This window comes from Abrus precatorius, unplaced genomic scaffold (genome assembly GCF_003935025.1).
Source record: "Abrus precatorius isolate BTA unplaced genomic scaffold, Abrus_2018 Scaffold8, whole genome shotgun sequence".
Lineage (NCBI taxonomy): Eukaryota > Viridiplantae > Streptophyta > Magnoliopsida > Fabales > Fabaceae > Abrus > Abrus precatorius.
Genome location: NW_020874428.1, coordinates 11,402,935 through 11,422,179, shown reverse-complemented (window position 1 = coordinate 11,422,179; position 19,245 = coordinate 11,402,935). Strand labels below are relative to the sequence as shown.

At 24.8% G+C, this 19,245-nt stretch overlaps 1 protein-coding gene across 1 annotated transcript; it reads left to right on the top strand.

Annotated features, from left to right (window-relative positions):
- The first annotated feature begins 11,029 nt into the window (after nucleotides 1-11,029).
- Nucleotides 11,030-13,383, top strand: LOC113874220. Its single transcript, XM_027512449.1, has 4 exons — nucleotides 11,030-11,630; nucleotides 11,720-11,889; nucleotides 11,976-12,199; nucleotides 12,663-13,383. Exons 1-4 carry the CDS (start codon nucleotides 11,030-11,032, stop codon nucleotides 13,381-13,383), a joined length of 1,716 nt encoding a protein of 571 aa, XP_027368250.1.
- Nucleotides 13,384-19,245: the final 5,862 nt, after the last annotated feature.

Below are 19,245 nucleotides of genomic sequence, written 5' to 3'. Positions count from 1 at the left end.
AATGAAAAATAAATATAATCATAAAGTCTATTTAATTTTTCCTTTCGATAAGTAGCAAAATAATTAGAAAAAAAATTGTAATAGGAGAATTTAGTTTTATTTGATGAGATTTTTATATATTTATGTATAATTTAAAGAACAATTTTAAATTCTCTTAACTTTAATACATTAATCTTTCTGATTATTAAATAAAAATATTAAACAATTTGCATATATTTAAGATAATAAATATGGAATTTAATTTGAACAAACAGAGAGTATAATAATTTTTTTATATTATCATTCATTTATGAATCGTCAAATCAGTTAAACTTATTCATTTTGTAACAATTAGTGTAAAAATAATTATATCTATAAATACTAATGGTACACTAAAATTAAACTTGCAAACATATTTTTTAATTAATATTTATTTTATTTATTAAACAGTTATAGAAAGATATATATATATATATATATATATATATATATTTTGTCTTCACCTGCTTTAAAGGGACACTAATGCCCTCTCAAATGTTCATGGCAACTTTAGGTTCATAATATATATATATATATATATATATATATATATATATATACGATGTTTAATATTAATTTTTCCTATAAATTTATTTATTATAAAATGGTTCCTTAAAATTCTATTAATCATTTTAGGTTTTGATTAAAAATTTAAAAAGAAAGGAAAAGAAAAAGTGTAAAGGGTAAAAGAGAAAAAGAAAAGAGAAGATCAATGAAGAATTGAAGATTAATAAAAAAAATTCAAATTAAGAGAATTTAAAAATATAAACTTAAAATAATTTTAAATTTATAAAATTTCTCATCTCATATAAAAATTCTCAAATAAAGATTATCATTAAATTAGCCTTCTCATTCATTCTATTTTTCTTTAAAAATTAACTTCCAAAAAATTTTAAAAAGTTTAAACCCTTCAATAAAATTTATTTAGGTACTCTAATTTTAATTTTAATTTTTACTTTTTTGAAAATGAAAGTTTGACAAATCACAGAGGCGATAAAATGCTTTAAACGGGACGACAAGAAAATGGAGGTAGAAAGGGCGCAACCATTTAAAAAGGTAAGGTGATGAAGGTCGCATGCTTCAACTTCAGAGAAGAAAATAATGCCGATTAACGCGGCGATGGAGATTAAAGACATGGCAAAACTGTAGAGTACAAAGATCAAACCCAATTACAATTAATATCTTTCATTATTCTTGATAGATCTTCGATTAAACATATCACCTTTAAACTATCATGACCAGTTAATTATTTATTAAATAAGGTAAGTTATCCAATCCATTTATTTCAAATATATTGTATATGTTTTTTCAATATTTTTTTATATAAACTAGTAAGCATACCCTTGTGATGCATGAGACATTTTGATTTATCTATTGTTTTTATAAAAAGATTATTAATTATTTAAATTTATAATAATATTATAAGAAATCTTTATATATGAATATTTCTAAAATAAAATAATATAAACTACTTAAATGTGTTCAGTAGTCTAAGTTACTGATTTGGACATTCAATAATCTAAACTATCGGTATATTTAAATTCGCCGTTATCGTAGTTTCGAGTTGCTAGAGATGGCAATATCCGTGTAATTACGACCACATAGGTTACTAATTGGAAAAGAACAAAAAATTATAGATTTCCTCAGAAATGTTTAAACAATATTCATTAGATTAGTTATAAGGAAAAAATAAATACATTTACTGTTTTCAAAGTTTAAAAAATTCGATATTTTTCCAAGTGATTAAATGTTATTGAGAAAATTAATTATGAGAAATTCTAACTATTTATGTGGGAGCTTAAATGTAAAGATATGGCACATTCACAGTATCTATTTTGAAATGAACATTTTGTTTGAAATGCTTAATTTTGAAGTGTATAAAAGCGATACCATGATTGCAGAGATGATAAAATAAACTTTAACGACTTTATAATGTTATCATCGACCCACCAAAAGATGTTTTGCCGTTTGTGATATAATTATACTTGCTACTTAGATGTCAATGTCGTTTATCCTTTACCTTTATGTTCAATCGTATTCTCAAAAATATAGTTTGGTAGATGAGACACGATGCACTTTCAACTCCAATGATTCTTAGCTTTTTAACTTTTATTTTGTTAGGTTAAGAAGTGAAACAATTTCTAAGCGTCAAAATCGTGTGTAGTTTATTTTAATTTCATATAATCAGTCCTTAGAGTACTAAACACACCAATGTCTGTCTCTGTTATTTTTATTTCCTTCAATTTAAAATAATTAACAAAAAATTTTGCATGGTAACAAATTTTAAATTTTAGTTAAATTTTATAAATATAAATATAAATATAAATATTCTAGAAAATATGTGGAGTTAATTTAAATGACTAAAAAATAAATACAAACAACTGATATTTTGAGTATAATAGTATATTTTAAGTGGAAAAACAATTTCGAAAAGGATTAATTTGAAAGTTTTAGCTAACAAGTAAAATCTTAGATATAAAAAATAACATAAATAATATTTTAAAAATATTATTTTAAGAGAGTTGAGAAGAAAAAAATTAATTTAAAAATACTTAAGGTATGCTTCAATTTGTATTAAAATTTATTTTTAAAAATAGAAAACTGTTTTTAAAACAGCAATTAAACATATCCTTAATATTTGAGAAATTCAGGAAATATAAAACTAAAAAAATATATAAAAAAGACGTTAAACATTGATGAATTTATGAAAGTAATTATTATATTTTCATAGATTTATCGTCATTCGTTTAAATTTTATTTGTCTAAAATATTCTATTACTTTTATGATTTTTAAAAAATAATATTTTAAAAAATTATTTATATAAAAATAATAATAAATATATTTTAAAATTATATATCTTAGAAAAAGATAATATAAAATATTTCTTCAGTAACAGACATCTTCTTACTTAAATACTACATTTTATTATATAAGATTGATTTTTGCCGCATTAAAAAACTAAATAAATATAAATAAATTTTTTAACTTTACCATGGTTTTTATATATTTTATTAATTTAAATACAAGAGCATTAGTAAAAGGAGAGAAAACATTATGATTATTAAAATAATGTCCAGCATCTCTCTTAAGTTTATACATATTACGTAGTTGTCTGTGATATATACGAGTATTTTATTTTTAAAAAAAATTATTTTTATCATAAATAATTATATTTTTATAAAAAGTTACATATAAGAAAAAAACGATAACGTTGTTTCCTTTATAATTTTTAAGAATTTATAATATATGTATAACTATTGTAACAGTTTTATCTACTATACATATATATTAAAGATAACGAAATTTGAATAAAAATAAATAAATTTAATTGTACTTTTGATTTTTAACTTTTGATAGTGCATGTCTGATTACGTTACTCTTGATTTTAAATTATTCATATTTAATTTAAAAAAAATTAAATTAATTTTTTATCTTAAAATTTTATCTAATAATTAATAAAAAATATAATAAAATTTTATAAAAACATGCAAAAAAATATTCAAACAAATATATAACAATTTCAATATGAAAGTAGTCTCTATATTTATTTATAATTATATTTTTAATTTTTATAAACTCTTTTTTCTCATAAAAGTAGTCCTTACATATTTTTTCATTTTTCATTTTAGTTCTTCCCTTAATATATCTTACAAACTAAATAAAAATTTATATTTAAGTCCTTATTAATATTTACAAATTTGTTTTTAGTCTTTATATTTATTGGTGTTTTCATTTTTACTCTTTATTTATCTTTTTTTATTAAAAATTATAAAAGTTAATTCTTAAAATAGAAAGATTTTAAATTATTTTATAATTTTAAAAATATATACATAAATTTATCTAAACTATATATTTTTATTAAAATGTGTATTTTGTTTAAAAATATAAATTAATTCTTAAACTATAAAATAAACCGCCTTAATTAAGTATTTTCTCTCTGAGTCAAATCAAGAGAGTTGTTTTTATGTTAAAATATTTTTTTTTAAAGCTATCCAACCACGATCTCGCTTGATTTATTAAATATTTACTTATTTTAAAACTTTTTATAATAAAATTGACATATATATTTATTTGAATACTAGCATTTACTTGCACAGTATATCAAAATTAATTTTCTTGTAATATTTTCTTCAAATAAAATAACATTACTTAAAATAATTATTTCTCTACTTAAGTATAAGCAAATGATTTATGCCTGTAAATACATAAAAACATATTGTAGATTTACTTATCATTTTTTTAATTTTTTTTACAAAATTTATGTATTGTCTGATATTGTGCATTAATAATTTTTTAATAAATAAGAAAACAATATGCATGAAAGATATAGAAAACAAAAGAAATATTACTGAGAGATTTTGGATGCATGGCTTCTGAAAAAAAATGTTCTAATATTATAGCTCTCTTGACTTGAGCAAGAGAAATAACTTAATTAGTGCTATTTATTTTATTATTTAAGTTTTTTTTATACTTTTTAATACATGTATGCGTTTTTATTAAAATATATAGTTTAAATTAATTTATGTATATATATTTATTATTATTTAATAATTTTTATATTTTAAAAATAATTTTTATAATTTTTTAATAAAAAATGTGAAAAACGACTAAAAAAATTTGAATAAGGGTAAGGATGAATTTTATATTTAAGTATAAAGTTCTGTTTATTTTGTAACATCCGACGAGGGAAAGAATAAAAAAAAATGTAATTAAATGCAAAGACCACTTTCATAAAAAGAAGTTTACAGGGATTAAAAATAAAACATGGATAAATTTAAAAACTATTTTCATATCTAAGTCAAATATAAAATATAATATATAAAATATAATGAATTTTTTATTCAATTATTTTATTTATTTTTTATAAATTTACATAAATCAATGATATATTATTACTTTTTTAAATAATATCTTATAAGTGTGAATACTTAAATTTTTTTTAAAAATTCTTGTTTTATTTTTTTAAAAAAATTAAATTTATTTTTATAAAAAATAAGAAAAAAATGTTTTAAAAAATTAAATTTTGCTTTAACAAAATAGAAAATTTTAAATTTTACTTCAAGATTGAAAAAAGAAACATTGCAAATAATTAAATCTATAAAGCAATGTTTGCTTTATTAAAAAAAAAAAAGAAAATTTTTCAGAATTTTTGTCAAAACCTACAAGCAAAAACCATACTTACATAAAAGAGAATAAGAACCATGGGGAAGAGACATCAAAGAGACTTTAAATTTTTTTGAAAAGAGACACTTTGAAATAGAGAGAAAAAGAAAGAAATGAAGAGAAGGAGGAAGCAAAGGAGAGTAAGAAAATAGTTTCAAGTACTTTAAGTAAGCTCTCATGTATTTTATGATTTTTTTTCATGTATATTCAAGTTTATTTACACAAAATGCAATTTTCATACAATAAAGCCCTTAAAACGCATTTTAGTCATCTCTAACCTTTTAAATTCATCCATATTTCTCCACCATTTCTTTTCTTCTCTCTAAATTCATTATTGTTATCCATGCAAGTTCATCTCCTCAATTTATCATCAACCACTAACAATCACTTTCCTTTCCACCTTTTTTCTTCTTCTCCCTCGTTCCATATTTCCAATCATAATTTTTTTTCCCTTAACCCATTAACCTAAACCATGAAAGATTCTCTTGATCAACCTCAACTCATCACATCAACTATGAAAGTTTCTTCTCTTCAACTTCAACCCATTACCCTCAATCATGAAGTTTCTCCTCCTCAATCTCAATCTATCACCTTAACCATAACATCTACCAAACTTGTCTCCATCCTTTCCATGACCTTTCTCTTAACAAAAGAAAAAAAACTAATTTGTTGTCTTAAGAACTCAATCCCTCAAATCTAAAACTTGTTTTTTTTAATTTGGACCTTTTTATCCTTTTTTTTAAAAAAAAATTTAATTCTTTTTAATCCAAAAATTTTATTTCCTTTCTCTTCTTGGTAGCAAGTGGTCTAAATTATATTAAATAATGACAATTTTTATTTATTTGAGTTGCATTTTTATTTATAAAATTTATTTCATTCTAACATTAATAAATTCTCTCTATAATTTTTCATGTTATTTCATTGTTTATGTCTTAATTATATGTTAGTTATTTGTTCTTTAGAATTATTATCTTTTATTTATTTATTGTATAATTGTAGAATATTGATATTATTTAATTTTATATTTATGATTTACCTTTTTTATTTCATGTATAGTAAATTATTATTTTTTATAAAAATGAATAAACAATAATATAATTATATTAATTTATAATACTAACATATAGCTTCTCTATCATCATGTATTATAAATTGATGAAGTTGAAGTATACCTACTTTACCTTTACTTTACACAATATTAATTTATCATATTTTATCTTTGATTAATTAGATAATTATCTTAATAATTATTCAAAATATATTCCTTCTCTAATTACTAACTTACTAATCAATTAATTAATTTAGATCTAAGTTGTTTTATTAATGAAACAATTCATAATACTAATATGTAACAACTCTATCTTTATGTCTTATAAATTGTCAAAAACTATGTGTACTAACATCACCTTAAGTTTTATATACTGTTAATCTATATAAAAATTAAATCTAGCTTCTAAAAACAATCAATTACATAATTATTTATATTTAATTAAAATATATCATCTAATTAAAAATATTTTTCTATTTTCTATTATGAGAATAATTCATTTATTTAATTAAATTAAAATATTTTTATCATATTAATGTAACCATTTATAGTTTTATTGTGTAGCTCTCTACCTTTGTACACTTTAAATTATTAAAATTTTTGTGTATGAACATTACCTTGAGTCTTATGTAATATAAATTTATAAAATAAAATTTTAATCTTTTTATTAAATAAATATCTTCTTTAATCAATTTAAATATATTTATTTCTTTCATTAAATAAAATTAATTTTATATTTTAATTTTTATTAAGTCATATTTTTAAATTTAATAAATTAAATAAATAAACATTTATTCATTTTATTATATAAATTTTTGTAACATCAATGTGTTGCCAATAAATCATAATAGATTTATGTATGGCTTATGCCATCTTAAGTTCTCTTTCAACATGAATTATAATTAAAATATAAATTCAAATATTTCATTTACAAATATTTTTTTTTAACGATTTATAATATAGTTATGTGATCTTCATTCACCTTCTCTATTGTTTCTCATAAGAATTGCATCCGGAGATACATAAGAAGGGGAAACCAAACCCATCAAAACAATTTTTAAAATAATTTTTCTCTTTTCTAAGATACAAATTAATATTTTAATGAATAAATTTTCTTCTTTTAACAATAAAAATAACAATACTTATTGTTGTTTAGGGATTACATAAGTATTTTTTAAAATAAAGATAAAACACAATCAATCTAAGGTAACTGTTATTTAAACAAATATAGTAAAATGTCTATACCTTTTCAACACGTAAACAACTCTCAAACTAATTTTTTATTTTAAAGATCACAATGTCATAAAAGTTTTTTTAAATTTTTTAATAAACTTTAATAACAACTCCTCTAATTTTTTTGAAAATAATTTATTTTTAAAAGATATTTTTCTTAAAATATTTTTGTCGAATTGTTATGACTCGCGGTTGCAACAATAAGTAGAAAATATTATATAATTAATTTATGTAATTTTTAAAAAATAAAAATAATTACATAAAAATAAAAACTTTTATTATATTTTATATATTTATTTTTATTTAAATATTTTATATAATTTTTTTATTTATATAATTCAAATAATATGTCCAACCTTATTATATTTTTATTAGTTATAAGAAAATTTGGAAGTGGGTACTTCATTTGAACATTTTATAAACTAAAGAGACTAACTATAAAAAAATTAAAATTGCACAACTTTAAAATATAGAGACTAAGTGAAATTAACAACATTAATCATTAAATATAGGATAAATCATATGATGTAATTAAAAAGATAATAACTGTTAATTAAGGATTGTTTAGGGAGGAGAGGAGAAGAAAAAATTTATATTTTAAATAAATATATTTAAAATTAATATTTTAAAAATAAAAAATATAAATAAATATATTAAAAAAACTTAATATATTAATAATATATTTGTTATCATAAATAATATATAATTCTTTTAATTTAAAATTAAAAAATATGTCCTCCCACCTTTTTCTTCCAAATATATTCTAAAATCCCTTTCACTTAATATTATTTTTCTTTTGTTTAAGGTCTAACAATAACCTCCTGTTCAAACCACTGAGTCAACCTAAAGGATTGCTTCTTTTTTTTTTGTGCTAATTAAAGGATTGCTTTAACCTAATATAACTCTTCGTACCAGCATTTATAGATAATTTATAAATATTAATTATTAAAATATCTCAAACAATAGTACCTTTAAAAATTAATTTTTTCTCAAGTAATTAATCTGAAATAACAAATTTAAATATTTGAAATCACTTAATCCATATTTTGTACCTTACATGCATGTATCTAAAATGCATATGGCTAATTTTAGAAAATAAATAAGAAATCATTGAGTTGGATAAATACTCCAAAATTAATCTGTGCTCTAAAATTAAAATTAGCACCAATACTTATATATAAAATTTGAAATAATAAATACTATAATTATTAATAATAAACATTCTATTATATGAAATAAAATTCAATACAGATTTTTAAAAAAATATAAATCACGAAAAAATAAATTTTAGATTCATATTAAATTAAAATATAAATACCTAAAGTAAAAAACAAAACAACTTAATAATAATAATAAGTCCTAATGACGTTTTCGTTAAAAATAGCTTCTAAAAGCATTCTCATTTAAGGTGTTCACAAATTAAATAATAATTAATACTCATTAATAAATTTAAAAATTAGCATTCACAAGTTATCATAATATCTAATATTCAATCAATATAAATAGAAGAGCATTAATGAAAAGGAGAGAAAGCATTGTGATTATTAAAATATTGGTTAGCATATCTTACTTTCATGCGTACTAAGATTAACATTTTGATGGATTATTAGCATATTATGGTCATGCAACAACTCATTGATAAAATATAAACACTATTTAGCCACTGATACGTCTCGATATAGAAGAACAAGGCCATTAGAAAGATACAGCTAGCAACAGTTAAATGCTATACATAACATAACATGCGAACAGAAAGCAGTGTGTTGGAACTCCAAAATATTCTTTATTGAGAAGAGACCGATTTAATGCAGGGAAAAGGGTGTGCACTTGAAACCTTTTGTGGTGTACAATAGATAATAGTTTTGTTCCCAATCCTATGTACTTTCGTCTTACTCACCATCATAAATCATAATGCCTCTATACCAACCCTATTTGTCATTACATATGAATCACTTTTAACTAAATGAAACCAAATGACAGCATTTTGATTCATCCATTCATCTTCATTATGATCAATAAAAAAGTTAAGATATTATTTTGTCATCTGCTTTGTCAAATGATGATTAGTTTTCATAGCTAGTTTGAAAACTAAAGAAAATAAAGGGAATTGTCCTCTAACACATGGTTCAAAAATGGTTTTCCTCTTGTCAATGATCGAACATCAAAAGATTTGACCTCTTTGCTTAACTTTTAATGTGGCATATAATTTATCTCAGCTTATATTTTTATGAAAATTTTATTTTACTCGTTTTTAAAGTTTAACATTTCTTGTCTCTTTAGTAATAATTTGGTTAAATAAAAAGTTGTGATGTATTAATTTTTTATCTGGCATGTCAATTAAAAAGACTAAATGTATTAAATTTATAAAAATAAAAAGAACTAAATTAGAATATTGTAAAAATATAAAGATTAGATTTGGTTACATTTTTTTGTCATCATACTTTAACACATGCAATTTTGGTCATCTTAATCTTAATTATTTATGTATAGTTTTTTTTTAATTTTTTAAGTATTTAAATTAAATCTTTTACCTCAAAATTAAGATTTTATTATATTTTAAATACTCTATTTAAATATTTTATATACTTTTATTTATTTATTTATTTATATAAATTAATACAAATACTATACCTCTATTATAATTTTATTAATTATTAGATAAAATTTTAGGACAAAAATTTTAATTTATTATTTAAAAAATTAAAAGAATTAAATATAAGCAATTAAAATTAAGAGGACAAAAATCACACATATATTAAAGTATAAAGAATAAAAGTGTAATTAAACCTAAAAATATATTTAATCGATAAAATTAATTATTTTTTTTAAATTTTAAATAAATGAATATATTTTTTAAATAATTAAACTAAGCATACACTTAATTTATTTAAAATAACAATTAATAGGTAATTTTTAATAAAAATATCGTAACACCAAATGCGAAAATCTAAACGGCAGCATAAAATAATTATCCCCTCAATGCATTTTTCTCCTAACTCATTTCAAAAGTTTCATTTTTTTAATGGTTTCTCGATTGTCCCTCTACTTTAGGTTTCCGAGGTTTATTGAATGAGAAGAGGAGGTTTCAAAGTTTTCATTTTTTTCAACCTTTTGATTTATCTTATTTTGTGTTTACAAGCTTATGATTTTTGTTATTTCTCTTTTTCCTTTCATTTTATTCTTTTGTTTTTCAGAGAAGGGGAAGTTATATATTACAATTTTTTAATAAAAAATTTCAGAATACAGTACAATTCAATAAATTAATAATAATAAATATTAAAATTTTTGAATGAAAGTTTATATTACTTATTACATGCTAAAAATAATATATTTGTAAGGGGAATTAATGGTTAAGAGAACAAGGAATTAATTTAAAAAATTAGTGAAAAAAAAGAAAGAGACGTTGGATGTAGTACCCGCCACTATGGGGGGATATAGTTTTGAGTGGTCCAGTACTAATTAAGTATCCATAAACACCATTAATATTGGGCAATTAAATTCCCTTAGCGAGTAAAGTGAAACGTAAAAGAGAGAAAGAGATGAGAAGGGGAGAGTAGATCACAGTAATGGGCTGCAACAACTCAACACTGGATGGCCTCCCAGCGGTTGCACTGTGCCGTGACCGTTGCAGATTCGTAGAGGAAGCTCTCCGACAAAGCTACGCCGTGGCAGATTCACACGCCGCACACATCCACTCCCTCAACACTCTTGGCCCCGTTCTCTCCCTTTTCTTCCGTCAATTTCACCACTCAGATGACAAAAAGGAGTTCAACCCAACTCGTTATGATTCTTCACCATCACCATCACCATCACCATCACCATCCCCCCCTCCTTATGTAAACTATGCGCCCTCACCTCCTCCCCCCACCAACTCAGCATGGGACTTCTTGAACTTTTTTGAAAGTTTTGACAAATACCAAATGCCTTACAGCCCCACGCGTGAGCATCCCCCTCCGGAGAAGGACACAACTAATTTTGATTCTGTTTCCCGTGGAGAGCCATTGAAGTCAAAGGAACATACCCACTCTGATTCACCCAAAGGTTTATCAGAGGCGATGAAAGAGATTCAGACTCTATTTCAGAGAGCATCCCGTTCCGCCAACCCCGTTTTGGAATTGCTTGACGTCGGCAAACTCCGTTATCATCGTAATATAGCCGTTAATCCTGGTACGCATCTCAATGTTCATCACTTTTTGTTTTTAATTTTATTTCAGCAACAATTTAATAACAAAAAAGAGATTTTATTTTGGGGTCAGATCCTTGCACGATGATGCATACCTTTTCTCCCTCAAACCCCCTAAACTGCATGGAATCCTCGAGAATGTATGAAGGAGTTGACATGCACAAGGGCCTTAGGCGTGCGAATCTTAGCTCTACTCTCTACAAGCTGTGTATATGGGAGAAAAAGCTCTACGACGAAGTCAAGGTAACACTAGCTGTGGATTAAAGTTAAGCCCTTGCGATTCGGAGAAAACCAGAATGTTTTGTAAATGAACATAATGTTTTATTCAGGGTGGGGAGAAATTGCGCATGCTTCACGAGAAGAAGTGTAGGCAGTTGAGACGTGTGAATAAAAGGGGTGCCGATGCTCACAAAGTTGGTTCTGTTGAAACTCTCATTGCGATTCTAGCTACAAAAATCAAAATTTCTTTCCAAGTAGTTGACAACATATCTACCACCATTTGTAAGTTGACGGAGGAGGAGTTATGGCCGCAGATTAACAATTTCATTTTCAGGTATCACATATCTCAACTTTCTTGCCATTCTAATTGTTTGAAACCTCTGTTCCCTAGGTGACAGCGACGAGCCGCACTATCTTTTTATTTGAGTTGCTATGATTAAAATACATTGTCATGATGGTTTTATTTTATAACATAAGGTGCTAATAATGTGCTAACAACCGCGAATGGAGGTAATTAATCTGATGGAATAGACACACCCAGTAACCAACAGTAGGAAGATAATGTCTCATTCTGTTGAAATAGAAAGCAACGAAAATTTAGCAGAATTATAAGGGGGATCCAGAGAATTATAAATGAAATAAGTAATAAACTTTGCACCTTTTCAACAAAATCTAGTGAACCACTAGTAAGGCTGTGGTGCACTCATTTATTATTCTATAATTTCTTCCCTGAGATTGCATCAGACAGAATACCATTTTCTTTCTTTAGCGTCGCTAATAGTTACCCATTTGTGAAGGTTTCTTGGAATGTGGAAAGAAATGCTAGAATGTTACAAATGCCAGTATAAGGAAATTGCCGAAGCCAAGAGTATAGATGTGTCTTCTTTCAGCAGAAAGCTGAGCAATTCTCATCTTGATGAAGTAATAAATCTCAAATCTGAGATACAGAACTGGAATTTAAGCTTCTCAGATTGGATTTACGCCCAAAAGTCCTTTGTGAAAGCCTTGAATGGTTGGCTAATGAGATGCCTACCGTATGAACCTGAAGAAATACTTGATGGGATTGGTCCCTTCTCTCCTGGAAGGATTGGTGCACCGCCTGTGTTTGTGGTCTGCACCAAATGGTCACAGGCAATGGATGTTCTCTCAGAGAAGAATGTGATTGAAGCTGTAAATGGATTTATGGTCAAAGTGAATGAGCTCTTGGAAAAACATGTTTCAGACCATCAGCAAAACTTAACAGTGGATAAGGAATTAGAGAGAAAAGTGAAAATCTTGGAGAGGCAGGAGCAGAAGATGCACAAAGTGGTTCAGTCTCGAGAAAGAAAAAAGATTCCAAATGCCAGAGAGGATAATGATGTCCTGTTACGAGGGGATGGTGATGTTGTTGATATACTGAGCTTCCAGTCAGGTCTAAAACATATATTTGCTGCCATGGAGAGGTTCACTACCACCATTGCTTGTGCATATGAACAATTGTGCCAGCAAATTGACGAAGACAACCACCGTTTGGGATAATTCAACAACATCAATTAGTTTTATACCATTTAGATAATTGATTCTTGAACTCAGCAACATTCGCCATTGATTCATTACTTTTGTCTATGCATATTTCACATATTTTTCCGAATTTTATGTATACAGAAGGCTCAAATCTTTGGAGAAAATGTTAGCTAATTGAATTAAAAGTAATGCGTTTAAATGTTAAACCGTACTAAGATAAATCATGTATGTTTGTTTCTTATATGTGCATGTTTGGGAGAGAGCGTTGCAGCTCCCCAAATGCGTGCTTATACACCATCAACGTGATTGAGTAATTATGTTTATATGGTTAGTTGAAGCAAATTTAAATTAAGAAAAAAATCTGTATATAAATCGTTTTACTTCAAATTTAATTTTAATGAAAAACAATTTTATAAAATTAAAATTATCCAAGATTAAGTTATCGAAATACAGATACACAGTGACACGTAATCAATCTCAAAATATTCTTCACACGTGTTCAATCTCACAAAATATTCTTTAGACAATCAAAAAAGACTTGAGTAAAAAAATCTAACGGTAAATTTTTTTCATTACTCAATGGCACGATAGTGATTTTTTCTCTAAACATATGTGTAACATTCTCTTTTTCAACCTTTGTGTGCCCTCGATACATACCCCTAGTGATTGATTAACCTTATTAGTATTTTATTTTGCTTTCCTTTTAAAAATTTGATTAAACAAATGGTGTGAATCACTGTTTGTATTTTATCAAAAGAATTATCCTTTGAATTATTTTCTTGAAATTAGTAATATTTATTTTGCTATCGTTGATTTCAAACATTAATCGCTAAATATTAAATATTTGAACAACAAAAAGATTTTTTCCAAAATTTGTGTCATTATCAAAATTAAGCAAATTAGGATGAGATATAATTTATTTTGGACATCTAAATTATTTTTTAAAATTAGATTTTATTTATTTTATTCTAACCCACAACTTTACGAATCAAATTATAACTTCCCCTCTATGTTTTAATTTCAAAAAATAGAAAGTATGTGTCCAATGACATATTTACATGAAAGTTTAATGAATAATTATGCAAAAGTGATATTGTATCAAAATACTAACTTCATTGCAAGTCAGTTCGCACCAAACACGGTTTTGATTTTCTAAACTCCAACTTAAAATATGAAGGTATTATTTTTTAAATAGAAGAGCAGATTTAGTGATAAAAAATAAATGAGCATACATGATATGTATAGAACTCTACCTATCATAAAGTTCAAAATATAGATAAGATAATGGAAACTTCAAAATTTGTTAAAATCAAAACTTCTGTATAAATAGACCACATAAGTAACATATTTCTTCAAAATAGAAAACATAATTTGTTACTATTGTCACAGAAATACTAACATTTTCTCACTTGATTCATTTATCCTATTATAAATCATAACAAGAAACTCAATATACAATCATGATGATAGTTATTCTAATGGTGGGTATTATCTCTCATGTATCACAATATATCAAATCTCTCTAACACTAACTCTTAACTTAATGAATAAACTACATATTTACTTAAGGTTAAAATTAAATGAGATTTCTTAAAATAAATAAATAAATATGTGCACAAAATAAATGAGAAAACATAAAAAACAAAAATACCTATAATAATTGTTACATCATGGAATCAATTTTCATTTGTGCTACATGATTCTTAAAATTCTTTGGTGGCATACCTTTAGTCAAAGGATTGACAATTATCAACTTAGTGTTAACATGCTTAATGACCAATTTCTTTTCTTTAATGCGTTCTTTTGTGGTTAAATATTTAATATCGATGTGTTTACTTTGACTTTTACTCTTATTATTATTAGTCATAAATACTATAACAGAGTAGAGCAATCAACCCTAAAAATGCTATAACAAGACAGGGGATAGCAATTTGACTGTTATTTTAGGCATTTAAATATACCATATATAAATTAAGCTACACACACACACACACACACACACACACACATATATATATATATATATATATATATATATATGCTGAAAAATGCAAAATTAAGATCCAAATGATCAAAGTGAAAGTTTAAAATCATGACAAACATGTCAAATATCAATAACAAGTAACAACAAATACAAGAGTAAAATAAATTCAAGTCTCTAATGCTTAGAATTTTAAAAATACTAAATATTCAATTCAAATACAAATATAAATATTTTAATAGTCATCACTATCTTCATCTTCAAGATCTATCATATCTTTTTTATTTTCACTTCCATCACTACTTTTTTAGAAGTCTTCCTTCTCCTCCCTTCTTCTTTGTCAAAGTCTTCATCATCACATTCTTCTTTTTCTAATATAGTTTCTTTCCTTTTTCCATTAGATTTAGAGAAGAAGCAATTGTTGTTATCTTGGATTTTGATTTAACTTGTAGCCTAGTGTAGGTTATAGGCTCACTAGCCCTAATAGCATTGGCAACAACTCCCTAAGTTATAATCATGAAACACTAATTCATCTACAACATCTTCTCATCTCCAACAATTCTTTTTAGCAACCAATCATTACTATCATCAACATCTTTTTAAGAGAATATGATCTACCATATCAGAACATTCAAAAAGTTCATTAAGAATTTGTTTATATTTAATGAAAACCAATTCTTGCAACATTTGATGCTTAAATCTGCTCCTCTTTTTAGAATGAATATACTTTATTATTATTATTATATATATATATATATATATATATAAGTATATATTAGTTTCACACTTTCAATATTATTAGACCAAACATTTTAAATTGACGTTACTTGACATTTACTTATATGCTTAAAAGTACTTCAATTTCGTTCACATCTAGATAAATTACAAGTTAAACTCAACACTCTAATGAAAAATGTTTTGTAAATGTGGTGTACATACTCTATAGTTCTTTTACCATTCAACTGCAAGTTATGCAATGAAAAATTACATGAATATATGTACATAATTACATCACAATGAAAAATTAAATAAATATCTTATAAGGAGCTATTGTAGCCCTTTGTCTTTTTTATTTACTCAAACCAAAGAGACCTTTAGCTCTTCTGCATGCTGACAACTAAAGTGTAACATTGTCTACATCCCTTTCATTTGTACATAGTATCTCAATAAATTTATACAATTCTTTCACAATTTTATGATCATTTTCAATTTGTTTATTATAAAAAATTTGAGGATTCAAATAATGACTTGCAGCATGCAATGGATGATGAAATTGACCATCTTCTATTAATTATAACAAAAATATCCTTATACTTGTCTTCATTTCCTTTGAATGCTTTCTTCAACTCTATCAAATACTTTATATATGTAACTCATTAGAGGCTTTTTTTCATTATCAATAAGCCTATAAACTTGCATAAGTGGCTCCATAACCTTAAGAGTGAAACAACATTATTCAAAAAAGAAGACACAAGCACAATGTTAATAGCCTTTTTTCCTTTAGCTTTGTTTGCTATTTTGGACTTTAACAACTCATTTGAAGTGAATATTTTTCTAAGGTTATTTTTTTTATCATGTAACCTTCGTAATGTAAGGAATGTTATGGAAAATTTCATCATTCCATATCTAATCAATTCAGCTTTATTTGTGAACTTTCTCATGATGTTAAAACTCAACGAATGATTATAAATTAAACCAACAAGTGTTTGTTTTATTCTCTTGACTCTCACAATTTTTCAATGTCTTTTGACATCAAACTAATACAGTATGTAGTGCATAGAGTTTAAAACAAATGTGATCTTTTAACTTGCAAAAACTTACTTAAAATTAAATTGCATAGTCTAAAATTAGAAACTAATAAAATAAGAATACAAATTATTAAAATGATATTACTTGAGTTAAGAACAAATCTTACCAACTAACACATAATTACTTCCATTGTTAGTGACTGCTTGCACCACATTTTTCTCTCTAATCTCCTTATCAAAATTACTCAAGAGCTTAAATAATTTTTCTCTGATTTTCATTTAAGCAGATGCATCAATGTTCTTCACAAACATAGAACCAGTTGGATAATTTACTAAGAAATTAATCAATGTTCTATTTCTTTTATCCGTTCACATATTTGACATAATTGAACATTCTCACTTTTCTCTTTCTTCTTCACAACTATTTAAGATTTCTTTTGTATATTTTAACTCCTTTTTAAGAAGAGAAACTCTGCACTCATGATAGCTAGGAGACTTTAGGTGTGGACCATAGTTTTCAATAGCTTCAACCATTAATTTAGTTTTTTGAGCACACAACATTGAAAGCAATTTTATTCTTACAGATAAATCGCTTTATGTATTAAATTATTCTTGCTCTTTCCTCCTTTACAAAAGTACCATTTATACTTGTTTATCTTTTTGCCTTTGCTAATTTGATGTTTATGTCTGGATTCTTCGATCACAATAAATCAAAGGGGCCCTTAACATTGTTTTTCTTTTCTAGTAGTAGTATAGCCATTAAAATAAGTTGATGCAGTAGTTGAGGTTGTAGGTCTTTTTTCACTGCAAATATTTTGAATTTCTTACACCTTCTCTTCATCATTATCATCTTCATCGGGTTGAATTAAACCTGTTTTTTTTCTCAAATTTCTTCTCATGAGTTGCTATTAGTATTTTTTTTTTTTATTTCCTGAAGAACCATTGGGTAGCTATCAACATTTTCTTTCACTCCCATCTAATGTCTTCTTGTTCGGTTAATATTATTGGTAATAGTTTTTCCACAAAAGTCACAAGTAATAAAATTTTTATTATTTATGTTTTTCAAACTGTTCCATTGCCAACCATATCAAAATTATTTCCTGTTGACTTTTGATGTAACATATTTTAGGTTTACATTTATAGTTTTATTTTAATTTATAAATACTTTTAATATGCTTTATTTTTAGAGTTTTTATAATTTTTTAGTTATTTGAATAAATTAGATTTGTTATAAATAAATGCTTTAATTTCATATTTTTTGTTATTATGACCTCTGACTACTTTTTTGGCCATAACTTTATCTAAATATATCATTTTTGACTGATTCTAGTTGAATTTGATTCTACACATCTAGGGCTTCAAATGTATATATGGATCACTAGATTTAGAGTTGTTTTTGATTTTTTTATGATTTTTTGACGTTGAGGAAGATTTGCTAAATATTGTTGCAGGATTGCATTTGGACCCTTGTTATTTAATAATTGTATTTAGGCTTTTAGATATTATTGAGGCCCGAATTTTGGCTATTTAATTTACCCTAATCAGAATTTATAAATAGACTAATAAGGCTCTGAATTAGTGGATGTGATTAGACACTTTATATTTTTGAGATTTGGCCGAAATAAGAATCATTGTTTTAATTTTTTCTCGAATTCTCTCACTCACGTGGGTTAAGTACTCCGATGAAAGGCTAAACCTCCTATTCAATCTGCGGAATCCAAACGCTGTAATTCTGATTTGAGTTCTGGGCCGAATTGCTTTGAGTTTGTTCTCTTTTTCTCTAATATCAAATTTGTGTATTGCGATCGTAATTAACTTTTCTATTGTTAGAATTTAAATTAGGATTCAATTGATATTCTAATTTGATAATTAATTCGGGTTAGGTTAAATGATAATTTGATTTAATTTGTGATCCAGTTCAATTAGGTTATTCAATTGAATTAATAATTGAATTAAGTAAACGTTCAAATTTAGATTAAAATCTTTAGATACTATGATAATCAGAATTACACACATTTTGTATGTTGTAGATTAATATTTTTTTCATTTGTTTTCTCCCAAATTTATTCTATTTATAGTTCCATTTAGTATTTTGCAAATTTTAAAACACCCAAAAGTTTACTTGCATTCTTTAAAAGAAAACTTAAA